Source organism: Melanostigma gelatinosum, assembly GCF_949748355.1.
Source record: "Melanostigma gelatinosum genome assembly, chromosome: 4".
NCBI classification, from domain to species: Eukaryota; Metazoa; Chordata; class Actinopteri; order Perciformes; family Zoarcidae; genus Melanostigma; species Melanostigma gelatinosum.
Window position 1 is genome coordinate 1023996 of NC_136637.1, and position 15701 is coordinate 1039696.

The 15701-nt window shown below is 42.2% G+C and overlaps 1 protein-coding gene across 1 annotated transcript in view; it reads left to right on the forward strand.

Moving 5' to 3' along the window:
- ptprfa (protein tyrosine phosphatase receptor type Fa) overlaps positions 1 to 15701 on the forward strand; it is a 343585-nt gene that overhangs the window by 140915 nt on the left and 186969 nt on the right. The window contains exon 11 of the mRNA XM_079267305.1: positions 5386 to 5579. Within this exon, the coding sequence (XP_079123431.1) occupies positions 5386 to 5579 (194 nt within the window). The remainder of the gene's footprint in view (positions 1 to 5385; positions 5580 to 15701) is intronic.

Here is a 15701-nt window from a genome sequence, read left to right on the forward strand (position 1 = left end):
CGACCGTAATTTGTAGGAGACCAGGCTGTCATCAAAATCCGTCACATCTATTTTGCATATGCTTGGATCCTAGTTGACTCACTGCTGCTTTCCATACTGTATGTACCTAATAATTCCGCCAAGCTTTGGAGTGGGTGGTGTTGGGAACGTAAAGGAAGCGTGTTTGGGTTATCAGCATTTAAGAAACTGAATTCTTGACATCAATAGAATTATTAATGTATGTAACAATTATTAATGATTATTAATAACAACGGGGCACCACCCTGCGAACAGGGACCAATAACCAAACGATAAAACTAAGTCTCATAATTAGTGGTCACTCATAATGTCAATAGTCGGGTGCGACTACACATTCAGTGACAGTGAAGGGTTAAGTTCGTACACAGGCTACTACATACAGTTTTATTACATACACATGCACAAGTAATCACAGACGACTGCTCCTTAAAGTACAACAGAGTTTATTAAATCAAAATAGTCAATGATCAAATCAATTAATATTGCAACCAACAAACGTCATCATACAATTTTATATGCCTAATACCTAAAGAAAAGAATAAAATGGGTGAGGGTGTACATCAGTGTGTGTGTGTGTGTGGGTCTGTGGGTGAAAAGGAAGGGGGGTCTTACAGCTACCGCTAAAGACTACAAAGATGGCGGCGTCGAGTGACCCGGACAAAAGGGGAGGGGCCTTAAGATACTACAGCTAAACTACCACCAGATCGCGGAGTCGAGTGACTCGGACAAAATGGCGGTGAGACTGCTGTATGTAATCACCTGTGCCGATGCACACGTGTGTTGTGAGGCGATCGTTTGAACGGGGTTTCCCCCAGGGGCAGAGATAGGAGCTGTGTGTATGCGTGTTACGTGAGAGGAGGAAGAAGAGGAAAAAGGAGCGAGAACTCTGCTGCGGGGTCTTCGTTATAGTGAGAATGAGTATCGCTTGCCTTACCATGCATAAGTATGCCGTTGTCGGGTTGAACTACCGGCAGCTTTATGCAATGATAAGCACGACTCTCAGTTCACTCAGAGTTGATTTAATGAAGAGAGAAATAAACAGAACGAAATGAAATAACTCAAAATAAATCCCAAGCAAACAGTCAAACAGTTAATACACAATGCAACGGAGCTTCTCTGGTCCGTAACGATTGCGTAAATACCTCCGTATAATGCGACATTGTCTTAACACAAAACAGAATACGGGAATGCACCATAGAGCGGGTCTTATGATCCGCGAGGAGTTGCGCAATACGTCGATATCGCGCGACAGTAACTTAAACACACAAAAACACGGGAATATCAACATAAATGAATGACCTGAATTAAACTTACGTTAATTTAAGCTAAGCTATGCCCAGATACCATGAACCTTACTTGTCGATGCTTCGTTGCAACGGAAAAGTGTTCGTGGGGAGGTTGTCCTTTTGCCTCGTCAGGAAGGGGGGGGGGCTGCTTGCAGCGCGGCCTTGCAGCGGGCGCTGTGTCTCGCACGACTTTTGCTGGTGCGGCTTCGGTCCGTTGGTGTGGCTCTGGAGCAAATGCAGGTCCGATCTGTACTCGCTGCAGTTAACTTCGGATGAGACGGCGTGTCTGCGCGTCTTACCGGGAATCATCGGTCACAAGAGGAGCGAGGCTTCGTTGGGCTCCTCTGTGCCGGTTTGTGCACAAAAAAGGGGGGAAAAGCAAAAAGCGGAGAACGGATCGCGGATGCTTGAAAAACGGACCTTTGCTTGAAAAAGGGAAGGCCTGATTCTCTTTGTCCACAGCACATGTTGAAGCCATATGGTCAGACCCCAACAGTGGTGTTCAAGGATGGGAGTAAATGCTAATGAGACACAGCAGCATGTTGAGGTTGTTCAGGTTGTGGGGTTCTTTAAGGTAGGCATAGGGACGAGGATGCAGGCAGACACGCACACTGGACACAGTGAGAGAGATACTCAGAAGACAATTAGAGGCTGCCCCAGCATTTAACAACTGCTGCAGAGAATCCCCAGCACCCACAGACATGGGTCCATGCTGTCAGTCAGGACTGCCCTGCAAGTCTGCATTAAGCATCAGCCGTCTCCACACTACAGCGGGAAGTAATAGCAAATTCCATTGTTTCTACACCCACGGTGCACAATTATTGAGACTACAAGATGAAAACTCTGAAAGACTAGAAAAATAGAAGTCAGCTAAGTTGGTAGATACAGAAGACGGGACACAAATGAAGTCAGTACTAGTCCAGAGCTATACCTGAGATGTAGATCATCTTCAAATCCACCAGAGTCCAAGCTATCCAGCTAACATCCATCCTCCAACTACCACAGATAACAGATCCACCCCTTCTGTTCTTACCATACACAATAAAAGCCCCAGACATATATACTATGCAAGTGTTTCACTCAGATCATTTTGCTAAAAGTAAACTGAATAAAAGGCTATACAACAGTCCACGTCATACAGACTGTCAGAAGCGGCTCTGGTCGATAGTATCCTGGTAGTTGGTCCTCTGCCTGCGCAAATGTATTCAAATCTTTTACTGAACTAGCGCTGAGCTGTTGCAAAATTCACAGCATGATATAAGTAGTTGTAATGGGAAATATTCGTAGCGGGTATTTGGCATTTTGGTGTGTAAGGCCTTAAGATAGCTACATCTGAAAATGCAGTTTGTGTGAAGGAGTGCGTCTGGATGTGGGTTTTTTGTTTACGTCTTTTCTAGAAAAACTAGGAAAGCTTCTTCTTTTTCCTCTTCTTGCATTTGGCAATGAAAGTGTGCGTTGCAACCCACATCTGGTAACTAGTTGACCAGACGCAGTCGTGGTATTATCCTAAGTCCGTACTGCTTAAACCATTCTGTGCCAACCCGCTCATCAAACACATTCTCACCCCAGCTCGTCAATACGGGAGGGACTATACACTTGCTACGTCCATAGTGTCTTTTCAAAATAAACTTCATTCAAATTAACAGGAAGTTGGGTTTAGGCACCAAAACCACCTAGTTGGGTTTTATAAAGAGTGGTTGACGTTAACTTGACTGACAAGCAAGTCATGTGACTTGCAACTCATGTGACTCACGTGATTTACGAGTCACGAGACTTGGTTACCCACAGAACACGAAAAGCGCTCTCCTGGGTGAAAGTGCTCTGATTCTTTGACCCTTCCCCCACAACTCCAACCTACCCTTTGTGGCCCATCTGGCACTATGTTACTATGTTATGTCCTCTGATCGTGTAACAATGACGCGGGTTGGTTTACATTGGAGTGAGATGAAAGCTCTCATTCAGACACTGAAAGTATTTGATGCTTTGGGAGTGAGAACGGGTTGGCTCATCATGGTCAGCCGAGTAACATACGAATTTATCGACTTATGTCCGATGCCAACATTCAGTGTCAATTCATGACATAGTACGGGGTTGTGATAGAGCTTGTAGCCTGTCTGACCTTAATAGAGGAGACTGCCAAAAAACATCCAATGACGTCCACGTAACATTTTTTTTATCCTTGTCAACAAGCTTTCTCTTTCACCTTAACCAAGTGTTTTAGTGCCTTCACTGTGTTTGAGTTCCCTAACTATACCTTAACCAGACTCAGTTTGGCGTAACCACAGTCTGCAGCCATGCCATACTTGTTATGCAGATAATAAAGCAAGTGAGAATTGTAAAAACGTGGACACTGGATGTAAAAAGAATAGATTTTGCGGAATCATTCATTATTGATGTTCTTAGCTGGTGATATGGTTGCCAAATAAAGATGAATGAAGTGGATAAATGTATTGGGTTATCTCTGTAGTGAGTCAACTGCCAAAGAGCCGACAGCAGCACTGAACGTCCAGAAGCTGCTAATATTTCCTGGTTACCAGACTTGAAAGATGTGTTTAGTCTGTGACATGATTCTTTTGTTCTTCTTCCACATTGTGTGCTGTGGCTTTGTATTTTACATAACACAAGTTTATTGACGTATTTTCCTCCAAAGCTGGAGCTTGATGCTGGTAGCTCGCTGATACTATACGAGGTTAAACGATTCTAATTAGTCCAAGGCGCATAGTGCTGACACCAAGTTCTCGAGCTTTACTTTGCCTGCTGTGCTGGGTGATACTTGAGCTGCTTTAAAACTTTTCTCTCCATGTCTTAATCTCTTAGTGCAGGGCATTTTAACCTTTAACGCTTCCTTTCCTTTCCTTGTCTGCCTTGAATTCCATTCATGTTTGCACAACCTCATCCCCTCATTTTTATTGAATTCAAATTTGTATTCATTTGCACGTCCCTCCGAAGCCGACCAAGCATTCCAGAGGAATCTTCATGAGCTATTTTTCGATATTCTATAAAGTAGAATAACCCCTGCTCTCAGCATCCTCTCGGGGCTCCATGTGACAAGCTTTGATGTGTATAACCTGCAAAGATAGCCAACAACCTTCACATTACCTTGTAGCGTCTCCAGGCCCATAACTGTCCCAGCCGGTCAGGAGAAATTTCAAACTCTGATGTTACTTATCAGATGGGGATAGAGAAACCACTGGATTGTATATGAGAGAACAGGCTTTATAGAACTTTGCTTCTATCCAGCACTTTTTCTGCCAATATGTAATTCTGTTGGGATAAAACTCTTATACATCCACATTCATACTACAAACATCATTTATTTCTGGCACAAAAAGTGCTCTTTTCTAAAGCCAACACATTCTCACTCCCAACTAGTCAAACTGACACATGGTCAGTGGCCCTGCGGTTCAAACTGTTCTAGGTACCTTTTAGCATCAGTTTAGGACTTGTCAGGGACGGCAAATGTGTCTTTCCTGGGATGTCAAGGCCCCCACTACGCTGCCTCTAATTGGCTAGTACTCATTGCCTTTATTGGTTGGGTTGATTAGATTGAGGCAGAACGAGTGAGATTTGTCGTGTTTAGGATAGGAGTATCATTGTAAGCTAATCACAGGTCGGTAGGGTGGGTCATGCCTCTGCCACCCTAGATGCGATTGCATGTCTGTTTCCAAACCTATAATAAACTTTCAACGTAGGTTTACTTAGTTTTTAGGTTTACTTACGCAACAAAAGTACTTATTTAGGTAAAGGTAACAGGTACTTGGTTAGGTTTAGGAAACAAAAGTACTTGATGAGGTTTAGGAATAGATGGTGGTTTGGGTCAAAATAAGTGTTTGTTACATAAAATAACTAAGTTTGTCTTCTCAATCCTTTCTTCCTCTTTATATTACTCCAGTTGCTGTAAGCATTTAAATGAAATGTGGATGGGTTTACATTGGAGTAAGTTGTGTGCTTGCACTTAAACTAGCACTTGTTGAAACGTATTGGTTAGGCTACCTATACATACACATAATCAACATTTCATCAATGCAATCTGCATCATAAAGACTCTAAAGAGGAAGATGTGTGCTGTGTTGTGCTGCAGTGCCCGGAGCACCTCCCAGGAAGGTGGAGGCCGATGCCCTCAACTCCACTGCCCTCAGGGTGACGTGGAAGCCTCCCATGTCCGTGAAGCAGCATGGCCAGATCAGAGGCTACCAGCTGGTCTACTCCAGGCTAGAGAACAGGGAGCCTCACGGCCAGCCGGTCATCATGGACGTTTCCCTCCCCGATGCTCAGGTACTGGCACACTCAATTCATTCCAATGTTAAGCAGGTGCTGCATCAACAGTGCAAAACCTTTTTTTTGAAGTGGGAGGAGCTACTGCAGTTCCGTAAGTAAAAGTTCCATTGATTTTCTCCATTAGACAGTTTGAGCTCTTTTATGGCTTCGATCACCCTGAAATTCTCCCAATGCAAAATATAAACAGCTAATTAAAAATAATTCTGGTTCTTTGATAGAACATTTTTCTTTTTTAGACGACATGCCTTTGAACATAAAAAGGTAGAGGTAGACATTAAGGAAACTTCTCATCTCCGAGATTCAAATTCTGTTACACGCCCCGCTATCAGCTTACAGCTTATTAACTTATTGAGAGAATTTACACACAATCTGCAGCTAATTCATTGTTAGATGTTAGGGTCAACGTCAGATTAACAACTTTGGTGCAATGTTTAGTTTACAACAGCAAAGCATTTTGAATTTTCTACCGTTCTGATTCAAGGTTTATTTGTCGTTCTACAACACATGGTTGGTCTCTTTTTGCTCTTTTTGCTACACAAGAGAAAAACACTATTTTCGTAGGTGGAGTATTGAGGATGAGTCGAGGACTCTTACAGCCTGAGGAAAGAAGCTGCGCTGTAACAGGATGTTGCTGGGCTGGGTATTTATGCCTCTGACTGACATCTACTCCATAGCAACAGTGGCAGAGGCTCATGGGTACTTTAGCATTTAGGTCCGTTCACCATGCAGTGCATGATTTCTCAGAAACAAAGTTAAAATAGTTCAAGCTGGTAGTCATGGAATAAGAAATATTTGATCAATATGAATATATTACCCAGGAGAGTCCACTATTTGTATGTTCTGTAAAATTTTGGATATATTTGAAAAGAAAATGAAGCCAATGCGGAATTACCTTAAACTTGCATTCTCTCTAGTGTCCATCAGGGGGCGACTCCTCTGGTTGTATAGAAGTCTATGAGAAAATGACTCTACTTCTCTCTTGATTTATTACCTCAGTAAACATTGTAAACATGAGTTTATGGTCTCAATCTCTAGTTTCATGTCTTCTTCAATACAGCATGATGTTCATTTAGTACATTATGGTCCATTTAGAGTCACACAGACCATAAAGCAGGGGATGTTTTACTTTGAGATATCTTTTAATTTGACCAACATAAGTCTTGCCACAGGTGTCAGTCAATACATTACAGTTCTAGAATAGCAATTTCTAAAATGTCTTTCTTACAGTAAACAGGACAGTTGCAGTTATGACATCAGTTGCACATGCAGTTGCCTTTTAGTGAAGGTTGCGTAGTCAGACCTCTCAAATGAACGCACAGTTGTATGTTTCAATCCTAGGGCATTGTGATTTCCGTGATGAGGAAAAGCAATGTCATGTACTAGCAGGTTAGCAGGAATGAGCACTTGTGAGCCTATTGAAGCAGAAGTCAAAGGGTGGATGTTTGGAAGCACTCAGTATTGGTGCTCTGGTCCTTTCCCCTCAGTCGTTTTCATCTCCAGTAGGAGCGTCTCCCCTGATTTCCTTTACAGGCAGCATTACTGTCTTATCTGTGCAAGGCAGAAGGCCTGATAGAGGTCCGGCATCTCACAAGCCATCTACAGCTTCTCTTTCTGAACAAACACGCCTGCTGAGGGGACTATTCTTTAAGGAACTGTCTTCAAGTCTCATCTGTGATAAGTTTAGTCTCTCCCCTTGGCGTCAGTGATGGTGATGAGAGTCAACACAGTCTGATGAGTGACTCAATAAACAAAGTCCTCTGCACCACACACATACACACACCACACACTCCAGAGGCATACATCTGACCCAGCCACTTACTGACGTGGCTACCTCTGAAAGAACTGATGGTAACTTATTAACCTGTTACCACTCCAGTAAAATGAGCCTAAAAGGCCAATCCAAGGCATACCCAGAGTCAACTGAAAAGAGTCAAATTTGATAACAATACCACAGAAAATTAATATTTTATTGGTCCAACATCATTCCATCAAACCTTCAACATATTTTAAAAACCATTGAATTTGGAATTAACGTTCCTCCTAAACAACACACTTAAGCCACCCCCATGATTTGTGAGCAATTTGTGTCATTCTTCACGAAAAAAACAATTGATAATAAACTCTTATCAAACATTTTAGAGAAGGGTGTTTACTTAGACTTGATGTCTTTTTATGAATAATTATATTTTTATTTTTTTTTCCATTAGAGGTGTTTACATTTCTTGATTCTAAGATGCATCGCGATGCAGACGTGAAGCATTCTGCATCAATCCATTTACGGAACATTATTGGGTTGCATCCTAGTGGTCAATTTAGATGAAACTTTCAGGGTATGTTTCCGATACTCTTGTGGACAAATCCTGGACGTTTTGTGATGATTGGCCCGACTGTTGTTGAGTTTGGTCTAGTTATGTGCTGATCCACATCTTTTTGGAATTTATTAGTCAATATCTTGACTTAACTTTTTATGGGGTTGGTCCAATAATGTTCAACAGAAGATTTGGTAGCAATCCAACCTATGGTTTAGGAGGGGATGTCAATAATTGGTTTTCCAAAAAAAACGAAAATGGCAGAATATCTAATCAGGTGGACTTGTAGGTTTCTTTGTAAAGCACATTGAGCTGGACACGTCGGTCCAATTTCAAGTCAATCAGACTTACTGTGTCGACCCTTTTGTGCTCTACCTAGTGACATAAGAGAGCTTGAGAGAGAAGCACTTCAGATGGAGTATACTGACCCCTCCACAGTGTGGAGAAGCAGCAGAGAGTTTACAGGTTAGACTGCATTTTGTACTAACATCACACATTCTAAGAGATGGAGTCAGTCTCTGTACTGATGAGTCATCTCAGAAAGGAGCCTTACACCTCTTAGCCAGCAGAACCGGTTGTACCCCGGCTGCCCACGTCCAGCTGTAATGGACGGCAGCCTCCAGCTCTGCTGATGAGGTTCTGGGGCCCGGCCTCATTGTGACGTCACTAAAGCAAAGAGCAGGCTTTGAGTGCTGAGCTGCGAGTTCTCTCCAGTGAAGCTGCCTGAAAATCCCTCATTTGTTTCACGGAGGTTTGACTTGCCAACAGTCTTGAGATTACTGCTTTTTTGTCACATAAAAAGACCTTGATGACAAAATAAGTACAGTCATGCCAAACCATCGGAGCTCACAGGCAGGGAGCAAAGCCGTAATTGGCTGCTCAGTCCCAGTTCTGGCTTTTCTCCGCTGTTTGCTTTAGACTCGACTCCCCCCCTCCCCCATCTTCTTCTGTTGGCAAGCTTGTGGGTTTTAAGATCTCATGGAGGCGTATTTTTGGATGCCTGAAGAATGCTTGAAGGAGCCTCTTATCCCTCACTGCACTGATGGCTGTGAAGCATGAGCATCACCTGATCTGATACGATACGGCAACCTCTCTGCGGCTCGTCTCTTTTTGCCTTAGCCCAGAAAAACCCAGCCAGCCAATGGCAGAGCACTGAGCAGACAATGTCTTCATTGTCTGTCTTTTTGGCACATAATGTACAAGCACCCATATTTCACATGAGCCTCAGTGAGCCATCAAGATATCAGATATTCACTGAAATACTAACAGGTGGAATCATTCTGACGTGTTATATTCTAAAGGTAAGGACTGGGTTACTGCTCCAACATGTTTTGGTTTGAATTTCAAAAATAGTTGTCCCCTTGGTCACTTAGTTTCCCTTCAAAGGTAGATCTAACATTATTATTAACTAGTTGTGATCTTTTACTGCATACATAAACACGTTGACAAATTATACACATATTTTACAATATATAACATATACAACCTATTTACAGCATTAACAAAACATTGAATTATCTTTGCCACATAACTATATTTAATTACTCATGTCAGAGAGCTCCAGTGACAAATGGGAATACAGACTAAGGTCGCTCGCTAGCCTTAAATGTGTTGTGACGAGGTAATCCACTCCACTGACCTGTTTTATATATGAGACGGAAGCCTCAGTCCTTCACTTTGGTGGACTGAGTACCTACACTTTCAGAAATACTGCCTAAACCATCGTAACATCACATTAGAATCTGGCTTTTTTACAGGAAATAACAATTGTATGAAGCATGAAGTCCAACAGGTAAGTCCTTTATCGGACAGTTTTGGCATCACGCCGCATCATCAGCGCTACAGTGACCCACAGAAATCCTGACCCAGTTGCTCAAGATAGTCCACAGACTTTGTTGTGAGTGGATTCATGTAGGAACAATTTTTTCGTTTAACCATAGTTATAGATTGTCGTTGAGGAGGACACTCTCTGGCTGATATCTCCAAAAACTATGTAGTTCGACAAATAGAGCAAGCAAAGAGGACAATATTTATTCTTTGATTTTGAGGTGAACTGTCCCTTTAAGAAAATATGATTGAAAGTTGATCTGTTTCATAAAAACAATCAAATTGATTTATGTGAACTAATAAGTCTGTGCTACATCACTGATCTAGAGTCTGTATGTGGACCAAGTTGTTTTCAGGCTTCTCATCAGTCATCAGTTCTCTTTTGGTCTCCTTCTCGTCTCTTTGTGGGACTGTTGGTGTCCGTCAGTGCAAATCAGAATGAGAGGTAAGTACGGTTGAGAGGACCGTTGGGTAATAATACATGAAAAGATGAATTTTTAACGACCCCCTCTAGGAAATTCTCAAAGAGAATATGACTTTTACGTATTCTTCTGCCTTCAAATGGCTGCTTTTGGATTCCCAGCAGTGCATGAGTGGTTGTACCCTGCTGTGAATGGCTTCTCCTCCCGCCATTGTTCAACAACTTAATAGCTGCTTCATTTTATCCAGCCAGACTGTGAGCACCAGCAGAACTCTCGAAGATATTGTCACACTGGTACCTGGAAATGGCATCATTTGAACTAACAGTTGGCATCAAACCTGGCAAAGTATGATCTTCATGTAATATTATGACACAGACCAGAAGTTCAGCTCTTTATGATGAAAATAGAAAAGGCAAACCAGAAAGGCAACGTAGATGTGAATATAAGAAGAAAAAAGGCAGCATGTGCTGATTATAGTTCCAAGCACTTCAATTTCTCCTCATAAAAGTCTTTATTACATTCTGTCTTCATTCTTAATTTCCCTGGTTATGCAAACTCAAAACATCTTAGATTAACATTAGAAAAAGATATATTTCCACAGAATGACTCTGCTGCTTCATGTTTTTCTTGTCTTGCAAACACTTTTTTTCCACTTGGATCTCTTTTGGACCCATGAATGAAACCAGACACTTCATACAGGTTTTTCACATTAAAAGTCTCCCAGTCACAACAAAACAGTAAGGACAGCGTCTCTGCTGCTTGTAGATGATGTAGTTCTGTTGGCTTCATCAGAACGTAATGTGCACTGGGATAGGGCTGCCACTAACAGCTCATTTTCTATCGTTTACCCATTCGACTATTTTATTAATAAGTCGGAGGCGACTGTGGCTCAGTAGTAGAGCGGGTCGTCCTTCAATCAGAGGATCGGTGGCCCTTGGATGTGTCCTTGGGAAGACACTTAACCCCAAATTGCTCCTGTAACTGTGCCTACTGTGTGCGGATGTTCGAGAGTCCTGATGGGCAGGTGTCACCTTGCACGGTAGCCCTGTCATCAGTGTATGAATGGGTGTGAATGGGGGAACGATGACATGTAGTGGGAAAGTACAAGTCTATTTACCATTTAATAATAAGGCGATTAAAAGATAAATTTTGCTCCAAAAATATAATTGACCATTCCATTAAAAGTTTATTTTCCCTTGAAACACTTTAAATGGATTTTCTAAGGTGGCAGGCAGACTACTTTATGGCTTTATGAGTGTATTTAGCGCATACATACATCAGTGGCGGGCTGTCAGGGCCTGCAAGGCCTTCTCTGCTGGCCCAAACAAAATCACAACGCTATATACCGTATATATAAAAAAAAAAAAAAAAAAATCTATTTTATAATTGTAACGTGTATTATAATTTATAAAAATATTTACCCCATTATCTTATGTTCTCATTGCACAGCTACTGTCTTCCTCAGTTGCTCTGCTTCCAATGCAGCTTGTTTTAAGTAGAGCTTTTATCCAATCAGATCTCACCTCTGTGTCTCTAGGTAGAACAGAGGCAGAGGCCTGCAGACTCTCACCTGCAGCCAGTGCAGATTAAAGTACATGGGGACGATATTGTTGATTGTCATAGTGTTCAACCAATCAGATCTTTAGTTTGACATGTTGGGCGTATTCTTTGACGTGTCAGCGGCCGCTCGCGGCCTATAATGACGTCAGCATTACATGCCGCTGAGTGTTCATCTGTAGCTTTCCCGCTAGGTGCAGAGTGTGCTGTGATTGGTCAGTGGGCGAGCACGTGACTATCGTGAAACGAAACTTAACAGCCAGCAGAGGCTGATGGGTAGTGAATCACATCACGTGATGCAGCTCAGCCAATCAAAATGCATTCTGACTGAGTTGAGTTGCACCATGATTGAGAGTGCTGAGCCGAGGAAAGACATTGCAGAACAGTACATTCAACGTTCAAGTTGTGTAAAGTTAAATGCAATGATAATCTCTTTGGGTAGCGGCTTGTCATTAAGGAATGACCGTGGATCCCACAGCCAGACCAGCTGAGAACATTATATTTTCCTGAATGTAGGCTTTTGCATTTTCTAAATGCTCGAGCATTATTCAAACGACTCATACATAGTTACAGCCTTAAAAACGAATAGAAGCTGTGGTGCCATAATGTGGCTATAAGGTGGTATTTCAGCTGCAGGACAGCAGTGAAGGCCCAGGTATAAAATGCATGGCCTGCCACTGACATACATAGTGTCTGCTGTGAGATCATTTGAATATCTTCCAGTGATGTTGATAACTGACAACGCAATACCATTAGTCATGAAGTGTTTTGCTTCTTTGATATATTTCACCCATACTGTAGCTAGCCATAGCAAACAATGTCTCTTTCTTTTTTGATTGAATGTCAGACTGTGTCTCCGTTTCACAAGATGAAATGAAAGAGACAGTTCCCCACAAAAGGAGTCATTGATCCTGGGAGACATTTGGATCCTTTGGCTTTGTCTCTGTCTTCTCGAGCTGGAGGTTTCTGCACTGAAGGAGTGCTGCTGCTGAATTGTTTGTTCAGCCAGTGACACTTGCCAAAATAACTGATCACCCTACAGACAGTTTGGTAGAAGGCTGCATTAAACACAGCTGGTCCCTTTAGGCATTCTATGAGAAATTGATCCCATAGAAAACAACAAATGCCACAGAGTATGATGAGGTTACATAGCTACAGGAATATCATACACACGTTACAGAGTTTTTTTGAGATGACTGAACAATCCGCCTCATCGTTCAGGGTTCTTGGATAACTCATAGATGCCTTGTACTTTAGCCTTGATACACAGCTCCTGTTCCTTTTGTTCCTTGAGTGTTTTTATATTTATGAAAGAATGGATTCTCAGTGGAGTGAAATAAAGCCAGCCGGGATTTACATCCTGTAGAATAAAGTAGCATTGTGGAAACCCCCATCCGTTCGTCGTCTGTCATCTCTCAAAACTAGCTCGCCATCCAGGGGCTCCTGCTAGCCACATGCTACCAGCTCCCTCCACCTTTACCAGCCCTTACATTACGCCACACAGACGTGACTGCACATGACATCCACTCACACTCTGTCAGAGTAAAATGTTGCAGTCCCCATGAACTAAATTCCATTTTCCCCGACTCCATTGTATTGGGGTGACAGAAGAAATGTCAGACGGATATCTCAAACCCTGAACGAATCAAACAAACCCTTGAAACAGAGTCCTACCTGTGGCGGTGTAAAGACAGTTTCTCCAAGGTCCAACGCATTCTGTTACTCTTTTGAATTTCATGCCATATCAGAGGTGTCTGATCAAACAACTCTACTTCTACCTGTCGTTTGTTTTAATGAGCCTCTGATAACAAGGCCCTGATGACCCTCTGAATCTGACCCTGTCTTGCAGAGAAGAAACACATTGTTGACCAGCTACAGTGGTCCTGAGTCACACCTTTTTCATTTCTCTACGCGGTCTATGGGAACTTTGATAGGCCGGCTGGCAGTGAGACCAGTCATCGTGAGTTCAGAGGAATCCATCCTTGTAATGTACAAGTTCACCGACAGAGCCGGTGATACATCCAGGCGTGAAGCGCAGTAATGCATCAGTTACTGTATGAAATAATGATGGTTACTCAACTCTGGGGCCACTTATTCTCCCTGCCGCTTCAGATAATTCATCTTTTTTCTTTCGAGCAGGAGCTGCACTTTGTCCAGGGAATGGAGCTGATTTTAACCTCGCCTGTTACATTGTTTATGATAATGTTTATTTATTTCTTGTAAGAGGCTAAGAAGGCGAAAGCCCTTTGTCTTGTATTTCTGGTGAGTCAGCAAGGTCGGGAAGCAGAACACCAGTGCCCTGTGCCTCTGAATCACTGCTGCTAAAGCAGCCGTTCATGTGTTAATATTGTCCTTCGACCTTCAGCAGTAAAGCACTTTATTAGCAATAAGGGTTCCTTAAAGGTAGAAGTAATTGTTCTTTAAGCTATCACAATGTATAATGGTTCCACAAAGACCTTTATTGACATTTTAGCATTGTTCTCTATAGCTTAGTGCTGAAATTGTTCCTCATAGACGACATAGAAGGCTTAAAGGTCGGGGGGGGGGGGGTTAAGTGAGTGATATTTAAATTTCATGCTGATAGCTGGATATGAAGATTAGAGCTGTCACAGTTTAGTGTTTCTTACCACCATGCTCTGGGGATTCATTATAGACATACATGATCTTAATTACCATTTTTCACAAAGGCCAAAATGAACCCTTTGCTAAGCCCCGCCCCCGTTGCTACTCTGTCAAGCGGTCAGAGCTACGAAATCATTGAGCGAGCCCACACTGTCACTAATTGCACTCCTTGATGAAATATTATCTCATTTTGGGAAAAACTAAAAAGTGAATTCAGAGGTAATATGTGTAAAGAATATATCAGCATGAACTGAGAGAGCAGATAAAAAAGATCACAGTGTAAAGGTGAAGCACCACATCACCTGGCCATCCAGAAAGAAGACAATGAAATTGAGCAACAACACTGTTTCTGTAAAACCGTGTGAGTCTTTATTCACTGTTACAATCATTAAAAAAGAAGAACAGCGTGTGTATAAATCTTTTTTTCCTTAGTGGAAGCATGTAGATGTTGAACAGAAGAGGCCCCAGTATTGAACCTTGGGGAACACCACATGTCATTTTAGTCAGCTCTGATGTGTAATCAGCTACAGACACAAAGTATTCTCTGTCCTTCAAGTAGGATTCAAACCAGTTAAGTGCTGTGCCAGAGAGTCCCACCCAGATGTTTAGTCTTTCTAGGAGTATGGCATGGTCGACCGTGTCGAATGCAGCACTGAGATCCAGTAACACTAACGCCATTGTCTATGTTTAAGTGAATGTCGTTGAAAACCTTAACAAGAGCAGTTTCAGTACTGTGGTGCTGTCGAAAGCCTGACTGGAAAACATCAAAGCAGTTATTTACGGTCAAGAAGTTGGTCAGCTGTTGGAAAACCGCTTTTTCAATTATTTTACTTAAAAATGGGAGGTTTGATATTGGCCTATAATTTTTCATCGTTGCGGAGCCTTCTTTAGGAGTGGTTTAATAACTGCAGTTTTTAGGGCTTGTGGGAAGACACCTGAGAGAAGGGATGTGTTTACAATTTGTAAAAGATCAGTGGTCATGCAGTTTGAAATATTTTTGAAAAAGTGTGTTGGTAGAATATCCAAGCAGCAGGAGGATGACTTCAGATGTTGTACAATGTCTTCTAGGCTTCTACGGTCGATTGAATGAAATTGTGTCATATTTGAATGGATGTTATTCAGAGATCGGGACAACACATATCCTGTGGTTGGTGTGGAGGCACTGACTGCTTGTCTAATTTTCTGAATTTTGTCAGTAAAAAAGGAGGCAAATTGATTGCATGCCCAGGTCGATTGGAGCTCAGCAGCTACCGACACTGGAGGGTTTGTTAGCCTGTCGACAGTAGCAAATAAGGCGCGTGTATTGTTCTTGTTTTTGGTTATGATGTCAGAGAAGAATGACTGCCTTGCATTTCTAAGTTCCAAATTATAATTGCGAAGTC